The sequence below is a fragment of the Hordeum vulgare genome, chromosome 7H, assembly GCF_904849725.1.
Source record: "Hordeum vulgare subsp. vulgare chromosome 7H, MorexV3_pseudomolecules_assembly, whole genome shotgun sequence".
Taxonomy (NCBI): domain Eukaryota; kingdom Viridiplantae; phylum Streptophyta; class Magnoliopsida; order Poales; family Poaceae; genus Hordeum; species Hordeum vulgare.
In genome coordinates this window covers 34396775-34413395 of record NC_058524.1, presented here as the reverse complement: position 1 = coordinate 34413395, position 16621 = coordinate 34396775, and the positions used below count along the sequence as shown (strand labels likewise).

Here is a 16621-nt window from a genome sequence, read left to right as displayed (position 1 = left end):
CAGAAGACACTGACTATGTTTGATCAACTGGCTAGCCAACTAGAGGCTTGCTAGGGATGGTGCTTTGTCTATGTATCCACACATGTAAATGAGTCTTCATTCAATACAATTATAGCATGGATAATAAACGATTATCTTGATACAGGAATTATAATAATAACTATATTTATTATTGCCTCTAGGGCATAATTCCAACAAATCCCTAGGACGCCACCCCTCCCCCTCCCTCCTATATATAGTGGAGGGTAGAGAGGCTTTTGCACCCAAGCCACGGTGCAACCCTCTCTCCCTCTACTTCGTAACACCCCGTAGGTTATTCCGATACGACACGGAGGAGCCCTGTCGGAGTAACTCCACCACCATCGCCGTCACGCCGTCGTGCTGCTGGAGAATTCAGATGCCTCTCCCTCTCTCTTGCTGGATCAAGAAGGTGGATATCGTCATCGAGATGTACGTATGCTGAATGCGGAGGTGTCGTCCGTTCATTGCTAGATCGGCGCGGAGTTCGTGGGACGGATTGTGATTTGGATCGCGAAGACGTTCGACTACATCAACCGCGTTTCGTAATGCTTCCCGCTTAGCGATCTATAAGGGTATGTGGATCCAATCTCTCCTCTCGTAGATGGTCATCACCACAGATAGATTTTATGTATACGTAGGAAATTTTTTGTTCCCATGCAATGTTTCCCAACAATTCGTGCCTCTCGCGACAGCAAAACCGTGTCTCTCGCGAAAGAAAAAAAAACAAAAAACATATTTTTTCCGTTTCTGAGAAAGACGACCGTGCCTCTCGCGAAAGCAAATCCATGGCTCTCGCGTAAAGAAAACCGTGCCTCTCGCGAAAGCAAATCCATGCCCCTTGTGAAAACAAAATCGTGCCTCTCAGGAAAAAACAAAAAAAACACATTTTTCTGTTTCTGAGAGGCATGACCACAAAAGAAACAGTGCCTTTCGAGGAAGTAAAATTGTGCCTCTCGTGAAAAAAATACAGAAAACACATTGTTTTTTTTTTAGTTTCTAAGAGGCACGGCTGGGCCTCTCGCTAAAGCAAGTCCATGCCTCCCGCAGAAGCAAAATCGTGCCTCTCACGAAAGCAAATCTGTGTCTCTCATGCAAGAAAAACCTTTCATTTCTGGAAAGGAAAAAAATGCGAACCATGGTAACGCGGAACACCGAAAACCGCCCAAAAAAACTCACCTAAAAAACCACAAACGCGTGCAAAAAGAAAAACGAAGTCAGAGGAAACGCTCAGAACGCGACGTGACGATGGTTGAGAATGCGCCAAGTAACGACACGTGGGATTGATTGTTGGAAGGCTCCTGAAGGAGCACTCGTCAACTAGTTGCTCTCGTTCTTTTGGGGTTACAACCAAAATCACAATTAAATAAATCTCGTTATCTACGATCTCTGTATCCAAACAAACTCTAAAGATGCAACCTGTCATAATTACATAATTTATTTATTTTTACGTTCCAACTCTTACAAATTATCACATAAAATTTGTGTTATTTAATTTTCTATTGGATAATTATTGCATGGGTTGCTGACAAGTAAGCCGAGTCGGAGATAAAGACATTTACTTAAGTAACACAAATGCCACTAGCATAGCAACAACATGTTTTATGTGATCAAACACCGTAAAAAGTATGTTTCATGACTTGGATTTTCGTACTGCTGTCCAGACTGTACCCTGGAAGGTCAAGCCACAGAAAAATACAGTTGGGGAAGTGGATACTGTGAATAAATGAAGACTGGTAATGGAAAAGCAAACACGCATGGTGGTCACATGCAAAAAAAAAAACGCATGCACATGAAAAAAAAAACTTCTTTCCACAATATTGCATACATAAATTCAACCGCAGGTTGAAGTTCTTAGCAGAGCTTGCTTGCTGAAGGAGCTGCTTATCTTGGAAGAGTGAAAAGTCGTCACTCATCCATCACCATGGCAGCCCGGCCGGGCCCTTTGACAGAATGGCCATGGCATTGGTTGGGCAGCTTCAAGGTATGTTATATTCTGTCTGAAGTCACATGATACTGTTTGTCTCTCTGATATTAGTTGTGAGAATCTATTTAAATTCACAAATTGAGGAACATCCTCTCATCGAGTGACCAAAAAGTAAAGGGAACTAACTACTTCTTCACTGATATTAATCTCAACAACAACAAAATACTTCAATGGTCCCTCCCTATTCCTTGGCGGCTAGGACAAATTCTACCTTCCAGGCTTCGCCGGTGTCCGTTGATTTGCCTCCCCTCCGCCTGCTGCTTCGAGTTGTAGTATATGTTAGATTTTTTTTGGTCTTCAGAGGTGCGGTGTTCAGACGGATGGCGGTGCTTTTTTTTCCGATAAATGGAGTTTTTTGACTATCAAGAGCACATTCTGACCACTGCATAGGTAAGATGCACGCAGCTGAACTAACTCACGCACACAAATAAACACATCGACAAATAGCAAAATCATATAGTACCAAAGCTATGTCTAAGCGAGGAAAAAGAAGAAGACATCGAGCGATCAACAATGACCGACAAACTGCAACAACGACCATATACACACCAACTATCCCTTGACACTACAAGAACAACAAGATTCTTCAAAAACAACGTCTTCAGAAAGGAAACGGCTTTCAGGCGTTGCCGTCACCGGATCCAATCAGCAAAGGACAGAACCTAGGTTTTAACCTGAACAATAAGTATGTCTGAACATATATATCGGTGCAATGCCTTCAACAAGATGACAACGTAGAGCATTCGTCATTGACATGTATAACAACCCGGGTCAAACCAAGGGTTTTTCACCCTGGAGGTCGACACTGGGTACTCGAGAAGTACCACCAAATCGAAGTCATCTATGTGATATCTCCGTCTATTTGCCTCATGCATGGAGAAAAAAAATCGCACGGAAAAAGTCTAGGTTAATGAATATGTTTGGTTCTAAGCTATTCAATTTTTATAAACAAATTCCCAAGGAGCAGAAAGAAATGTGAATTGCAATTCAAATGTCAATGACCAAATCTTACTACTATACGAGTGGATCTATGCAAGACCTTGTTTGACGACTTATCTGTAATCCCTAATTATTTAGGTTTGAAAGTTTCTGCAGCTCTAGGTCTGTAGTTCTAATTTTGAAAGATAAGCCCTGTATGAAAGACGAGGAATAATCTGACCATTTTCCCTTGTTGGTTGCCCCATCATGCTGGCTGTGCGATAGGTCGGCCACGCGTCCAAGGATTGCTTTGACCCCGCAAGATATTCTTGATTTAGGTTAATAGCTCGATGCACAGGGCTAGATCAAAACTGCCCTGGACGTCTGCGGCGGTTCGGTCCTCGGTGAGGCATAGAAAAGGTGGAACACGATCTGACTGCGTTTCTACGAGGTTTTGAGGCCATGTATATATGGGATTGGAGTTTAGCTGGGCTTTACGTGATTAGGGGGGCAAAATTAGACATTCAGTCGATGTTTCGGCAGACTGCCTAGCACTGTAAGAGGAAAAACCTGATCGTTAGGGGGGTGTAGCCCCCTCATCCCCCTTTGATAGTTGATACGTCCCTGCACTACACAATCATATCCTGTACGTCAAGCCGTCGTTCATAGATTGCATCCTATCTTTAAATGCAAAATGTTCGGATTGAGAGCCACCAAAACTCAAAGGAGTCTTCCGAGTGCGTCTCACAACATGTCTCTAGACGCGAACAGCAGTCACCGAATCAGGAGTGAGGTACCGTCGCGAAGACCTTTCGATTGTTGACGCAATCGACAATGATGATACTGTCCCTGGCAGGCGAGCAACACTATAAGCCGACTGCACTGAGCCGCAGAGGGCCAGACGTGTCGCCTCGCTGTATCATGGGTCGGACCCCGAAATTCAGTCCAGATCCAGCCGGGTGGGCACGGTAGATCCGTGCAGTATTTCTGTCCACCGCAGCTGGCGCAGCATTGATACGCGTTGTATTGTTTGGATGGCGTTGCATTGCCAGTCCTTTGAGATGATCTGAGCGGACCGGACCAGACCGCTGTTGGGTGTACCCTAGCTAGCTCGCTCTTTTTCTCTCTGTTCACGGACAAAAGTGGAAGACGGAGGCAATGGAAACAACAGATTTTTTCACGGCGCACGAACACCGTCACAGGCGCACCAACGCCCTACTTTCTTTTTATCTATGCTGGCTCAGCTTACATCAACAACTACAAGGCCTTTTATAGCCACACAGCAACGCAACGTCCAAGCAACTCCTCCAGCCGATCTCTATGTGCATCTACACATGTAGCTTGATCCGTACGTCCCGATCGCACGGACGACGTGTTCCAACGGCATAACCTCCAACTTGCATGCAGCTAAGTCGGTTCAACACGCTCCTATGATCCCCTCACCCAGGCTGCGCACACGACGCGCTCCTACGCGCACAACGCGGCCGGCGTCCAACGGATCACAAACAACCTCCAGCTCAACCTGTACCTACACGATGGCCAACGCTAGAACAGACTCACGCGTCACCAAGTCACACATGTGATGACCGAACAAGACGTGGTTTATTTTCCTATCATTCTCCCCCTAAACCACGACCTCACCGTCGCCAGAGTTGTTGCAGCTCCCGTCATTGTCGTCGCCAGGGCCGTAACCCAGCCTGCGGACCCGACGTGCCCGACACGCCCGGCGCGCGCCATACACGCGCCCGACGAGTCCGACCCGTCGCGGCGGCTTATTCTTCATTCACCCCTCTAAGCCGTGGCTCAGAAGAGCCCAACGTTCTCAACGTCGACGTCCGCCAGCAGCGCTTGCTCCCCCGCCGGCTCCTTCCTCCGCTGAGGGCAGTCCCTCTTGAAGTGGCCGCGCTCGTTGCAGTTGTAGCAGCGCCCGCGTCGGTTCCCACGGCTGCTCGACGCCACGCTCTTGCCGTCGTTGTCATCGTCCCGCGCACCGCCTCGCCGACGCTCCCGCGCTCGCCACTGCTCCGCCGTGAGCATGAGATGGCCGCCCGCCCGCTCGCCGCCCGCTTGTCCACGTCGTCGTAGCCGCTCGTCGAAGGCCTTCAGACGACCCAACGCCTCCTCGAATGCCATGGTGGGGACATCACAGAACTGCTCGATTCCGGCCACCGCCGCGTACAGATGGTCCGGCACGGAGTCGAGTAGTTTCTTCAGCAATGCGTCGTCTTCCAGCGTCGATCCGAGCCCCGCGAAGCGTGCCGCCATGCCACCGAGCTTCCCAGCAAACGAGTCTAGTGTTTCGTCCTCCGCCATGCGCAGCAGCTCGAACTCTCCTCGGAGAGTGCCCAGCCGCGCCGCCCGGACTCGGTCCGCCCCGACGAACCTCGCCTTGAGGCTCGCCCACACCTCTGCCGCCGTCTTCTTGGACGCAACCTGCAAGAGAAGATCCTCAGAGAGCGCGCGGAACAGGTACGCCCGCGCCGGCTTGTCCTTCTTGGCGATCACGGCCGCCGCTCCGTCCTCCAACGGCTCCACCGCCTCCCAAAGCCCGGCGGCGTCCAGGTCCGCCTCCACCTTGATTGCCCACATGGTGTAGTTATCACCAGTGAGCATCGGGACCGGCGTTGACATCATGCTCCGCGACCCGCCGGCGTATGGGACGAGCGCCATCTCCGACGAACTTCTCCCTCAACGTGGCTCCGATACCAAATGTTGGGTGTACCCTAGCTAGCTCGCTCTCTTTCTCTCCGCTCACGGACAAAGGTGGAAGACGGAGGCAATGGAAACAACAAATTTTTTCACGACGCATGAACACCGTCACAGGCGCACCAACGCCCTACTTTCTTTTTATCTGTGCTGGCTCAGCTTACATCAACGACTACAAGGCCTTTTATAGCCACACAGCAACGCAGCGCCCAAGCAACTCCTCCAGCCGATCTCTACGTGCATCTACACCTGTAGCTTGACCCGTACGTCCCGATCGCGCGGACGACGTGCTCCAATGGCATAACCTCCAACTTGCATGCAGCTAAGTCGGTTCAACACGCTCCTGTGATCCCCTCACCCAGGCTGCGCACACGACGGCGCTCCTACGCGCACAACGCGGCCGGCGTCCAGCGGATCACAAACAGCCTCCAACTCAACCTGTACCTACACGATGAACGCCAACGCTAGAACAGACTCACGCATCACCAAGTCACACATGTGATGACCAAACACGACGTGGTTTATTTTCCTATCAACCGCGCCGGCAACCATCAGGAGATGGTGGCCAACGTGCATGGATACGAGCCTTCGCTATAGATGACGCTTGCAGACCAGGACGTACAATCAAATCAATCATGGATCAGATCCTTAGAGAAAAAGGTGGACGACATGGGAGAAGAGCCACCGCCACCATCGGCCGCCCAGGGCCTTCCCGGACGCACCGAGTAGCCCGGCGAGGATGGGACCAAGGGAGGGACGGACAAATGTGCTGGCGGCAGGGATGGAACGCCCCCGGGTCGCCCTAGTGAACGACACGGGGACCGTTTCCTTCTGATCCGAAAATGAATGGGGCGCCTCTTCTTTGAGTTTGCCTTTCGAGCTGCGATCCTCTTCGATTTCGTTCGATGTAATAGACGGAGCTCTGATATAGATTCATGTCGTCTAGTTGGGGCGATGAAGTTTGGCTTTCTCGGCTTGTTGTGAGATTTAATGTAATAATGTTAGGTGTTTCAGATATATTCAAGGGTTCGACATAAAAAATTTCACCAAGTGACTATCACAACACGAAGTCATGAAGTCGCCGATGAAGGAACTTAACGTGCCGTAGCCTGCACCGTATCGAACATCTGTCCTAGACGCTCCTGATCCCTCTGTCTATCCAGGGTGTGCAAGTATTGCATCAATACAAGAAACTTTGGAAAACGAATCAGTGACACGACGTAAGAAGACCCTTCCGATCACCACCTTATTACGTTCGTCCAACGGATCCATAATAGGACGACAAACATCATCCAAAAATGATGTCTTTGCCTTCTAGTTTATAGCGCTCTGGCCTGAAGGAAGCTGACAAGATCTGACACTTTTCACTGAGGTCCGAGGGCCTCCCGGACAAAGCCCTAGAGTGACCTAGCTGTCGTGCAGGAAAAGAGGATGCGAGTAACCTTCTCCAGGACTTCACACAAGGGACGCAATCCATGAAACCACAACAACTTCCAAACGATCACAAATCTATGTACCACATGCTATACGCCGCACATCCATCAACTTCATATGATATTCTAACCATGCACCGCACATATGTAGTACCTGGTCTTGGCGCCTGCGGCGTTGCACACTGCGCACAGTGTGGTCACCAAGGGGTGGGGAGACATGAACCTAGTATACGCCGCCATGTTACCAGCAATGCTTCTGAGGATGTTCCACAACCAGATCTGGATCAGCTTGTCTCGCCACCAGACTGCACGGAGGAAGCACATCATTGTAGACCGCGGCCTTGAATTCGATCAGGTCGACCGGGAGAGATCCTGGTAAGTGCTATATATTCACAGCCTGCTATTCACTTCTATCACACTCAAATTACCTGAAATCTAAAAGATGCTATGTTGCGTGTAATGCTAATGAGTTACCCTTACCATTCTACACAGGGATGACCAGGCCATCCTTGCTACGCTGTTTTTCTACTTGGCCTATGCGGCCATCCCGAGTGTCAGACTCATGCCAATGTGGGAAACAAAGGGAGCTATCATCATGGCGTTGCTTCACGTAGGGCCTATTGAGTTTATCTACTACTGGTTCCACAGGGCGCTGCACCACCATTTCCTCTACTCCCGCTACCACTCACACCACCATGCCTCCATCGTCACAGAGCCTATAACAGGTATGTAACGTCATTCAGAGATGAGAGGGTCAATAACAACGATGCATAACGCCACCAACTTATTCACAAACAAGGATTGCACACAAAAAAAGTCGCTTCATTACTAGTGGCAATAAGTTCACAAGTATCTAGATTATACTTGATTCGGGTAACCAATCATTGTGCTAAGTTCACAAGTGTCTAGAATATACTAGACGATACCGCACACGTTAATGTGGAATCAGAGATTTAATTTCTAAATAATGTACACAATGTAGATTAACTTTGAGACTTAAACTATGCTAAGAAGAAACAAAAAAAAAGCAAAAAAAGAAAGGAAAAGAAAGAGTCAAACTATGTCATGAATGAAATGCAGCGGCACTAAAAATCCATGATATATGCATGTTGCATGGTACAGAGACTCTTATGCTCAAATTGGACGGATGTTAGTTTACCAGGTTAGCAAATCCAGTGGCTAACACAATTTGGATGATGTGGAAGCACACATGTGCACAAAAATAGCAGGTAATGACTTGTAGTGCAGTTTGTCTGTATAAGATATATGGATATTGCAACCAATTTGTGTTCTTTTTTTAGGGGACCAACCAATTTGTGTTCTAAAACTGCCAAAAACCACTAGATATTTTGTACGGAAATGCTAAAAATCTGATGTCAGATTTTTAAGATTGGCAAATAAAACGTTTTTATGGCAAATTACCGTGTTCTGTTTTATGGCAAAGGAAATGTTAAAATCTGATGTTATGGAAAATCTGATGTCATATAGATTTTTAAGCGTAGCAATTCCCTTCGGTGAGCATGACAAATCCTGGGGGAAAACTGAATATGCCAGGAGTTGCCATGCTTGCTGAAGGAAATTGCCAGGCTCGCGTCACGTAATTTGACATAAAAAATATTCAATTTTGTATGTTTAAAAATCTGATATTAGACCTTTTTAAGATAATAACCACTAGATATAAATGACATCTGAAAGCATCTGCACATGCATCAATGTCTCGTAGGTTAGAGTTACAATATCCATCCTGATCCAGGAGTATAATAAGAAATTATAGAAGAATCAGGACAACATTCAGAGACGAAAAAAACTATAATCTGGTTCAGATTTGTCTACATGTTGTATTGCTTAACAAATCTCTAAGTGATTGCTACATTAACAATTAGTGTTCCGTTTTGCATAAAGCATATTGATTTGGTTTTTATGAAGCTTTAAACCTAAAGAAATTTTACCATATGATTGGCAGCTGTCGTCCATCCATTTGCTGAAACCTTGGCTTACTTTCTGTTATTTTCGATCCCCATGCTGATACCAATTTGTATGGGATATGGTTCGGTGCTCGGTGTTGTCCTATACCTGGCTTACAACGACTTCATAAATAATATGGGACACTGCAATTTTGAGATGCTCCCAAAGTGGATCTTCCAACGGTTCCCTCCTCTCAAGTATCTCATGTACACTCCATCGTAAGGATAACATTTTGAGCTCAACCTTACAATCATGTTAGTGATCAGACTTTAGGTCCATTATGTTCTTACTCAAATATTACCATTGGATACTGCAAACATTAACAAAAAGTTGAAATGGCTAGTCATAGCTTAATAAAACCACAAACCTAATTATTCAAAGGTATTTTCCATTTTCTCCATAGGTATCATTCTCTCCATCATACACAGTTTGGTACAAACTACTCATTGGCTATGCCAATCTATGACTACATATTCAACACCATGGACAAGTCAACCGACGAGCTATATGAGAGAACACTGATTGGAACAGAGGAAACACCCGATGTTGTTCACTTGACGCATATGACCACCTTGCAATCGATTTATCATCTAAGGGTTGGGATCGCCTCTGTAGCCTCTCGGCCCTCAGATAACCATGTATGGTATATGTGGATGATATGGCCAATGGCATGGCTATCAATGGTACTAGCATGGGTTTATGGATCATCTGCGTTTGTCGTCGAAAGTCTCAAGCTGAAGAAGATCAAGATGCAAACATGGGTGATACCAAGATACAACTTCCAAGTAATGGATTTTCCATGTTGCATGAATCATATACCTTCATAGTGTTGCAAACTGATAGGATTTTCTCCATATACAGTATGGCCTGATTAGGGAGAGGGAACCCATCAACAGGTTAATTGAGCAGGCAATATCAGAAGCGGATGAAAGAGGGGTCAAAGTGCTCAGCCTTGGACTCTTAAATCAGGCATGTTGTCAAAACTTTTCTTGCCTAACCACCATCGTCTTCAATTTGAGTGAGATTTTGATGAAATTCTCTGAATAATAATAATTTTCGTAGACACAGAAATCTTTACCTTTCGATAAAAATATTTCAGTTATTTCACTTATACACAAGAATACAAATATTTTCCAAACAATTTTTTTTAATTTCGATTGAACGTCTCGGTCCTTTGGCTGGAATGCAAACCGATATCACTGAAATTCGGTAATCCTCATAGGTGTTGGAATATTTCTGTAAGTACAATTTAAAACCACATGCTAATCTCGCTCTTCATACTTTGTTCCACGTGACACCTAGCTTTTGAACGGGTCACAAAACATTTAGAAATGTTGGCAAAAAACTATGTAAAGACAACCTTTTGATTACTCAGGACAGTTTGTGGAACTAATACGGTTTTTGTAGAAGTAATACGGTCAAGTTCGGTGATGGTTCAGCTGTGGAGATTTGCGGGCAAGGATCTGTCCTCTTTGAGGGTCTCACAGGCGAACATCGCATACTCACCGGAGTGTACTACATCCCACGGCTGCGCAACAACATCATCTCTATTGGGAAGCTTGACGAGAATGGATGCAAGGTGAATATAGAGAGCGGAGTGATGACGATCTTCGACAACCTCCGAAACGTGCTAGCTCGTGTTAATCGCACACGGAATAGGCTCTATATCCTCAACCTTCATCAATCTCAACCGGAGTGTTGGCTTGCCAAGAGTGATGATGATTCGTGGTTATGGCATGCTAGATTTGGACACGTTAACTTCTACGCCTTGAAGAAGATGTCAAAGATGCAGATGGTATCCGGGATGCCAGTTATCGACCATGTTGATCGAGTATGTGACGGGTGCTTGGTTGGAAAAAAAGCACCGCAGGCCATTCCCTGCTCAGTCTACCTATCGTGCAAGTGATGCACTCGAGCTGCTCCATGGTGATCTATGTGGCCCTATCACCCCGGCAACTCACGCTGGAAAGAAGTATTTCTTCCTTGTGGTAGACGACTACTCGAGATATATGTGGGTCATTCTCCTACGATCTAAAGATGAGGCGTTTGAAGCGTTCAAGAAATTGAAGGCTGCAACAGAGATGGAACACAAGCTGAAGGTTCGCGCTCTACGGACAGATCGCGGCGGAGAGTTTACGTCGAATGAGTTCAACGACTACTGCGAGAAGATTGGCATAAAGAGGTTCCTCACGGCACCTTACACGCCGCAACAGAATGGGGTCGTTGAAAGGCGCAATCGAACCGTTGTTGACATGGCAAGGAGTTTACTCAAGAGCAAGAACCTGCCAGGGACTTTTTGGGGAGAAGCTGTCTCGACGGCGGTCTATCTTCTCAACCGGGCTCCAACGAAGGCGGTGATCGGCAAGACTCTGTATGAAGCAATTTACGGACGTAAGCCGAATGTGTCTCATCTACGGACATTCGGGTGCGTGGCACATGTGAATACGGCGGAGCCGCACCTCTCAAAGCTTGCCGATCGTAGCACCAAGATGGTGTTCATCGGATACGAGAGCAGTTCTGGCACCAAGGCATACCATTTCTACGATCCACAAACCAAGCGTCTACGGATTTCACGCGACGTCGTGTTTGAAGAAAACCAAGCGTGGAATTGGAGCGCCGCAGCCGACGATGCTCCAAACAGTAACATATTTGCAGTTGAATTTCCAACTGATGATGATGCAGGGGAGGATGTCCAGGTGATTGGCAAGACACCCAACCAAGGTGACCACAATGGTAGTGATCATCATGGTGCCGACACCGACGACGACGCGCATAGGTCGCGAGGAGATAGCGACAACGCCGCGCACGACACAGGCGGAGATCTCGACGACAACATCGACAACGAGGCGCATAGTGACGATGACAATCAAGATGATGGTCACGGTCACGACGACTACGCCGACGACACGGATGTCGATGACACACCAAGGTCTCAGCCGTCTTCCTCAAGTGCATCAACATCGACACAATTTGTGTCGCCTCCTTCGCAAGCCACAATGGACTCCTCAGGGCCTCGTCGCTACAAGACCCTCAAGAAAGTCTACAAGTACACAAAGCCAGTTACGCTCGAGTACTCCGGACTATGTCTGTTCGGAGTTGAGGAGCCGGCGAACTTCGTAGAGGCGAGCAAAAGTTCTAGCTGGACGCACGCCATGGATGAGGAGATGAAGGCAATTGAGAGCAATGGCACGTGGACTTTGGTAACCCGACCTCCAAACCAAAAGACGATAGGTTTGAAGTGGGTTTACAAGTTAAAGAAGGACACGGAGGGTGCCATTGTGAAGTACAAGGCAAGACTCGTTGCAAAGGGCTACGTACAACGTCAAGGAGTTGACTATGATGAGGTGTTTGCACCGGTTGCTCGAATCGAGACGGTGAGAGTGCTCCTAGCTTTGGCAGCACAAGAGGATTGGAAGGTTCATCATATGGATGTTAAATCCGCTTTCCTCAACGGTGATCTCACAGAAGAAGTGTACGTGGAACAACCCCTCGGCTACGAGAAGAAAGGCGAAGAAGGGAAAGTTTACAAGCTCAAGAAGGCACTTTACGGGTTAAAGCAAGCGCCAAGAGCTTGGAACTCAAAGTTAGACCGAAGTCTGGTCTCGCTCGGGTTCAAGAGATGTCCCCTCGAGCACGCAGTCTATACAAAGAACTCCAAAGGCTCAAACCTGCTAGTTGGAGTTTATGTCGACGATCTGATTATCACCGGAGATAGCGTACAAGAAATTGAACGTTTCAAGGCGCAAATGAAGAACAAGTTTAGCATGAGTGATCTGGGATTACTCAGCTATTACTTGGGCATCGAAGTGAAGCAAAGCTCCGGAGAGATTTCCCTATGTCAATCGGCTTACGCGGTCAAGTTATTGGACAAGTGTGGCATGTCGGATTGCTACGCGACACAAGTTCCAATGGACCAACGTCACAAGTTGAGCAAGCGTAGCTCAAATCCGCCGGTGGACACCACAATGTATCGAAGCGTTGTGGGTAGCCTAAGATACTTGGTGCATACCCGACCTGACTTGGCTTATTCAGTCGGGATCGTGAGTCGTTTCATGGAGAAACCGACAACCGAACACATGAGCGCGGTCAATCAAATTCTACGCTATGTGAAAGGCACAATTAATTTTGGCTGCACGTACAGAAAGGAAAAGGAAGGATTGGTCCTTCGTGGATATTCAGATAGTGACATGGCAGGTGATGTTGATGACCGAAAGAGCACAACGGGCATGGTTTTCTACCTTGGCCCGAATCCGATTAGCTGGAATTCTCAGAAGCAAAAGGTGGTGGCACTGTCTTCATGCGAGGCAGAATACATAGCCGCAAGCACGGCGGCTTGTCAAGCAGTTTGGCTGAGAAGACTCCTAGCTATTCTTGCAAAGCGGGAGGTGCAAAAGGTGTCATTGAAGATTGACAACCAAGCTGCAATCTCATTGTGCAAAAATCCGGTTCATCACGAAAGGAGCAAGCACATAGATACCCGGTTCCACCATATCCGGGAGTGCATTGAAGAAGGGTTGATCGAGGTTCAACATGTGAACACGAAAGACCAACTTGCCGATATTTTCACCAAGTCCCTCGGTCGACAGAAGTTCATCGAGATGAGGAGGAAAGTCGGAGTGCAAGAAGTGAAGTCAAGCAACAAGATTAAGGAGCTGAATGTAGAAGTTAATCATGTTGTTTCTTTAGGATTAGGAAAGAAAGCCAAACCGAGTCCTAGTAGTATTAGGATTCCTAGTCCTAGTCTATTTCCATAGTCCCTTGTGGACGTGTATAAAAGACACCCTAGGGGTGTTGATTGTAACACCAGAAAAACGAAAAGCAATACAAAAGTTTACCAGGCTCGAGACGAGCCTGTAGCAATACTACATCGATCGGTTTCTCATTGAGTTACGAATCGCTGCGATCCGCCGGATACGTACGATCGCTAGCTTAGCTAGCTTTGCCAGGAATCCATCCAGGTGCTTGCTAGATTGCTTGCTAGCTTGCACGTACGTTTGTGTAACTCCTGGGTAGTTTTGTTCTACGGTTCAAAACCAACAGTTTTGACTAGACATTCTAGAAGAGTCAGATGCACCTTTTGTACACAAATGGTTAGCGCAAATATATTAACCCTCACATTCTTGGTCCCAGGAAAAACAACTCAATGGAAGTGGTGAATTGTTTACACAGAAATATCCAAAATTAAGAGTTCGACTTGTTGATGGAAGTGGCTTAGCAACAGCAGTTGTTCTCAAGAGCATCCCTTTAGATACAAAGCGTGTTTTTCTCTGTGGAGGCTCTTCTAAGGTAGCACATGCCACAACTACAGCTTTATGCGAGAGAGCTGTCCAGGTACCTACATATCACCTTCCTACTTTGTTTATTTCGTTTAGTATCTTACTTTTTCTATGAACTGGTCTCATTTCTTGAGAAGAATGACTTATGACTATAAACATACACAATTTTGTGTAGGTAATCGTGAACCAAAAGAAGGAATATGACATGCTGAAACTGCGGCTTGCAGAGAGCAGCACTACCTACCTAAGATTCTCCACTGATGAAATACCTCGGGTAAATTACAAGTTATACAGAAAGAGGAATGAAAACCCTCAAGATGCTTTCTAGCTAGGGTGCAGTTATTGTAAGTGGGGTATCTGTAATTAAGTATAACTACTAGATATATTAGAGAAGACCGTGAATGCTTATAAAACATTTCTACTCCCCCGGTCTTTCTTTCTACGGGAAACAGTAGCAAACATTATGGTGTAGTGTCATCTACCAGCAAATGACAACAAATTCGACTATAAACCTACGTAGTTACCATAGTATGAACGAAACAAACACTCTGATAAGAAATATGTTAAATGATTACTTCTTCAATACTACAGGTCTGGATAGGAGATATCATAGATGGTAAGCAACAAATGGGGGCACCAAGAGGAGCAACATTTATTCCTACATCACAGTTTCCCCTTAAGAAGATACGCAAGGATTGTACTTACTTGAGTAACCCTGCAATGAAGATCCCACAGGCAATGCAGAACGTCCATACCTGTGAGGTGCTACCAATACATATGTTCTCATTGTTGCGAAAATAGATGATCTCATTGCCTGATTTTGTATTTTTTGAGAAAAGTGAAATAGAACATTTGACATAGATTGCTTCTTACCCAAGATTAGAGTAGATAATCTAATAGAAACTAACATGTCTTGCTACTCACTTTATGAATAGAATTGGCTTCCAAGAAGGGTGATGAGCGCATGGCGCATTGCTGGAATGGTACATGCACTAGAAGGTTGGGGCATCCATGAGTGCGGAGATGATATGATGGACATCGAGAAGGTCTGGTCGGCAGCTATTAAGCACGGATTCACTCCTCTATAAAAAAGCTTGATTCTTAATAATCCTCCTATATATGTTACTCAATAATATTCACATGCAGTGTCATGGAGTGTCGGATGAGCTTATTGGCTTAGTAGCTTCATGGGCCAGACATGTATTTGGATAGAAAGCCCTAAACACGATATCTATAGCCAACACTAAAGAGCACATGAAATGTATGAATCACCAACTCATAGAAACTCATTAAAGCATTGGACACATTATCATTGATATTCATATTCGAATTGTAATTGGCCGTGGAATAAGGTGACTCAAAGAGAGATCCAACACAATTTGGGTTTTTACTATCAGCATTGGTATTTCTTCTAGATTTGGGTACTAAGTACTAACTTTGTCCCCCCACGCCCTAACCTCCCAGATCCCACAAAACTGTGAACCTTGTTGGGAGTTGGGTTTTGTCGCAATTGAGTAGCTAGTCAAGATTAGAGCGAGGGAGCAGGATTGATGATGACGATGGTGGTTGATGATGCACATGAATGCCCACTGCCCTTTGCGGCATTATTTAAGGCATGGCGAAGAGAGAAGGGTTCAGATGATGAGGTGGTGGTGCCTTGGTGGTGGTGCTGGTGGAGTGGGGCGGGTGGGTGGGGGGGGGGGGGGGGTTAGCCGATGGTGGCAGCAGGATTGCACTACGGGAAACGGTTATACGCCAACTGCTTTGAAGTTTTCTGAGTTCATTTCTGCGAACCAAACCTTTGCCTAGTGTCATAAAAAAAGCACTCGGCAAAACCATGAAACCCGGTAACTACACCAACCATGGTTGTGTATGCCGCAGGATAAACTTGACAAAATCAAGGCACTTGATAAAGTACACGAGAAGCGCTCGCAATAAAGAGAAATAAATGGTCGAGACGTGTCCTGCGGCCGCATATGGCCGCATCGTTACTGAACGGCAGTTTTACCAAGTATCATACGTCCAGCACTTGGCAAGGTTTTTCTTTTTCAGTGCACAAAATGTTCGCCTAAAAGCAAATCTTTAGAACTCGATAGAGTTTTTATCTTCTTCTTTTCTTCACTTTTAAACAAAGTATTTTCTTTCTTTTTCTTACATTTGGGTTATTTTATTTTATTTTCCTTTTTTCATCATTCGTCGCCCTATCTTTCCCACCCTTTCTCTTTCGTCATTATGTAGTACACAAGGACCGACACTATGCAGTTCTAACAACATTCGCTACCTTCTGCATAATATCAATCCTAAGACACCACTTTGGC

General features: G+C 46.1%; 1 protein-coding gene across 1 annotated transcript; it reads left to right on the top strand.

The window, feature by feature from the left end:
* The first annotated feature begins 1942 nt into the window (after window positions 1-1942).
* On the top strand, window positions 1943-15391 carry LOC123412029 (very-long-chain aldehyde decarbonylase GL1-7-like). The gene is made up of 10 exons (XM_045104989.1): window positions 1943-2002; window positions 7214-7437; window positions 7555-7787; window positions 9026-9245; window positions 9431-9812; window positions 9889-9963; window positions 14158-14358; window positions 14479-14577; window positions 14895-15065; window positions 15239-15391. The coding sequence occupies exons 1-10, from the start codon at window positions 1943-1945 to the stop codon at window positions 15389-15391; spliced, it is 1818 nt and encodes a 605-aa protein (XP_044960924.1).
* Window positions 15392-16621: the final 1230 nt, after the last annotated feature.

Bases quoted from the DNA above. Each gene is read 5' to 3' on its own strand.
- LOC123412029 (XM_045104989.1), top strand. From the start codon at position 1,943: ATGGCAGCCCGGCCGGGCCCTTTGACAGAATGGCCATGGCATTGGTTG. The intron at 2,003-7,213 runs GTATGTTATATT...GCACATATGTAG, and splicing joins ATTGGTTGGGCAGCTTCAAG to TACCTGGTCTTGGCGCCTGC. The intron at 14,359-14,478 runs GTACCTACATAT...AATTTTGTGTAG, and splicing joins TATGCGAGAGAGCTGTCCAG to GTAATCGTGAACCAAAAGAA.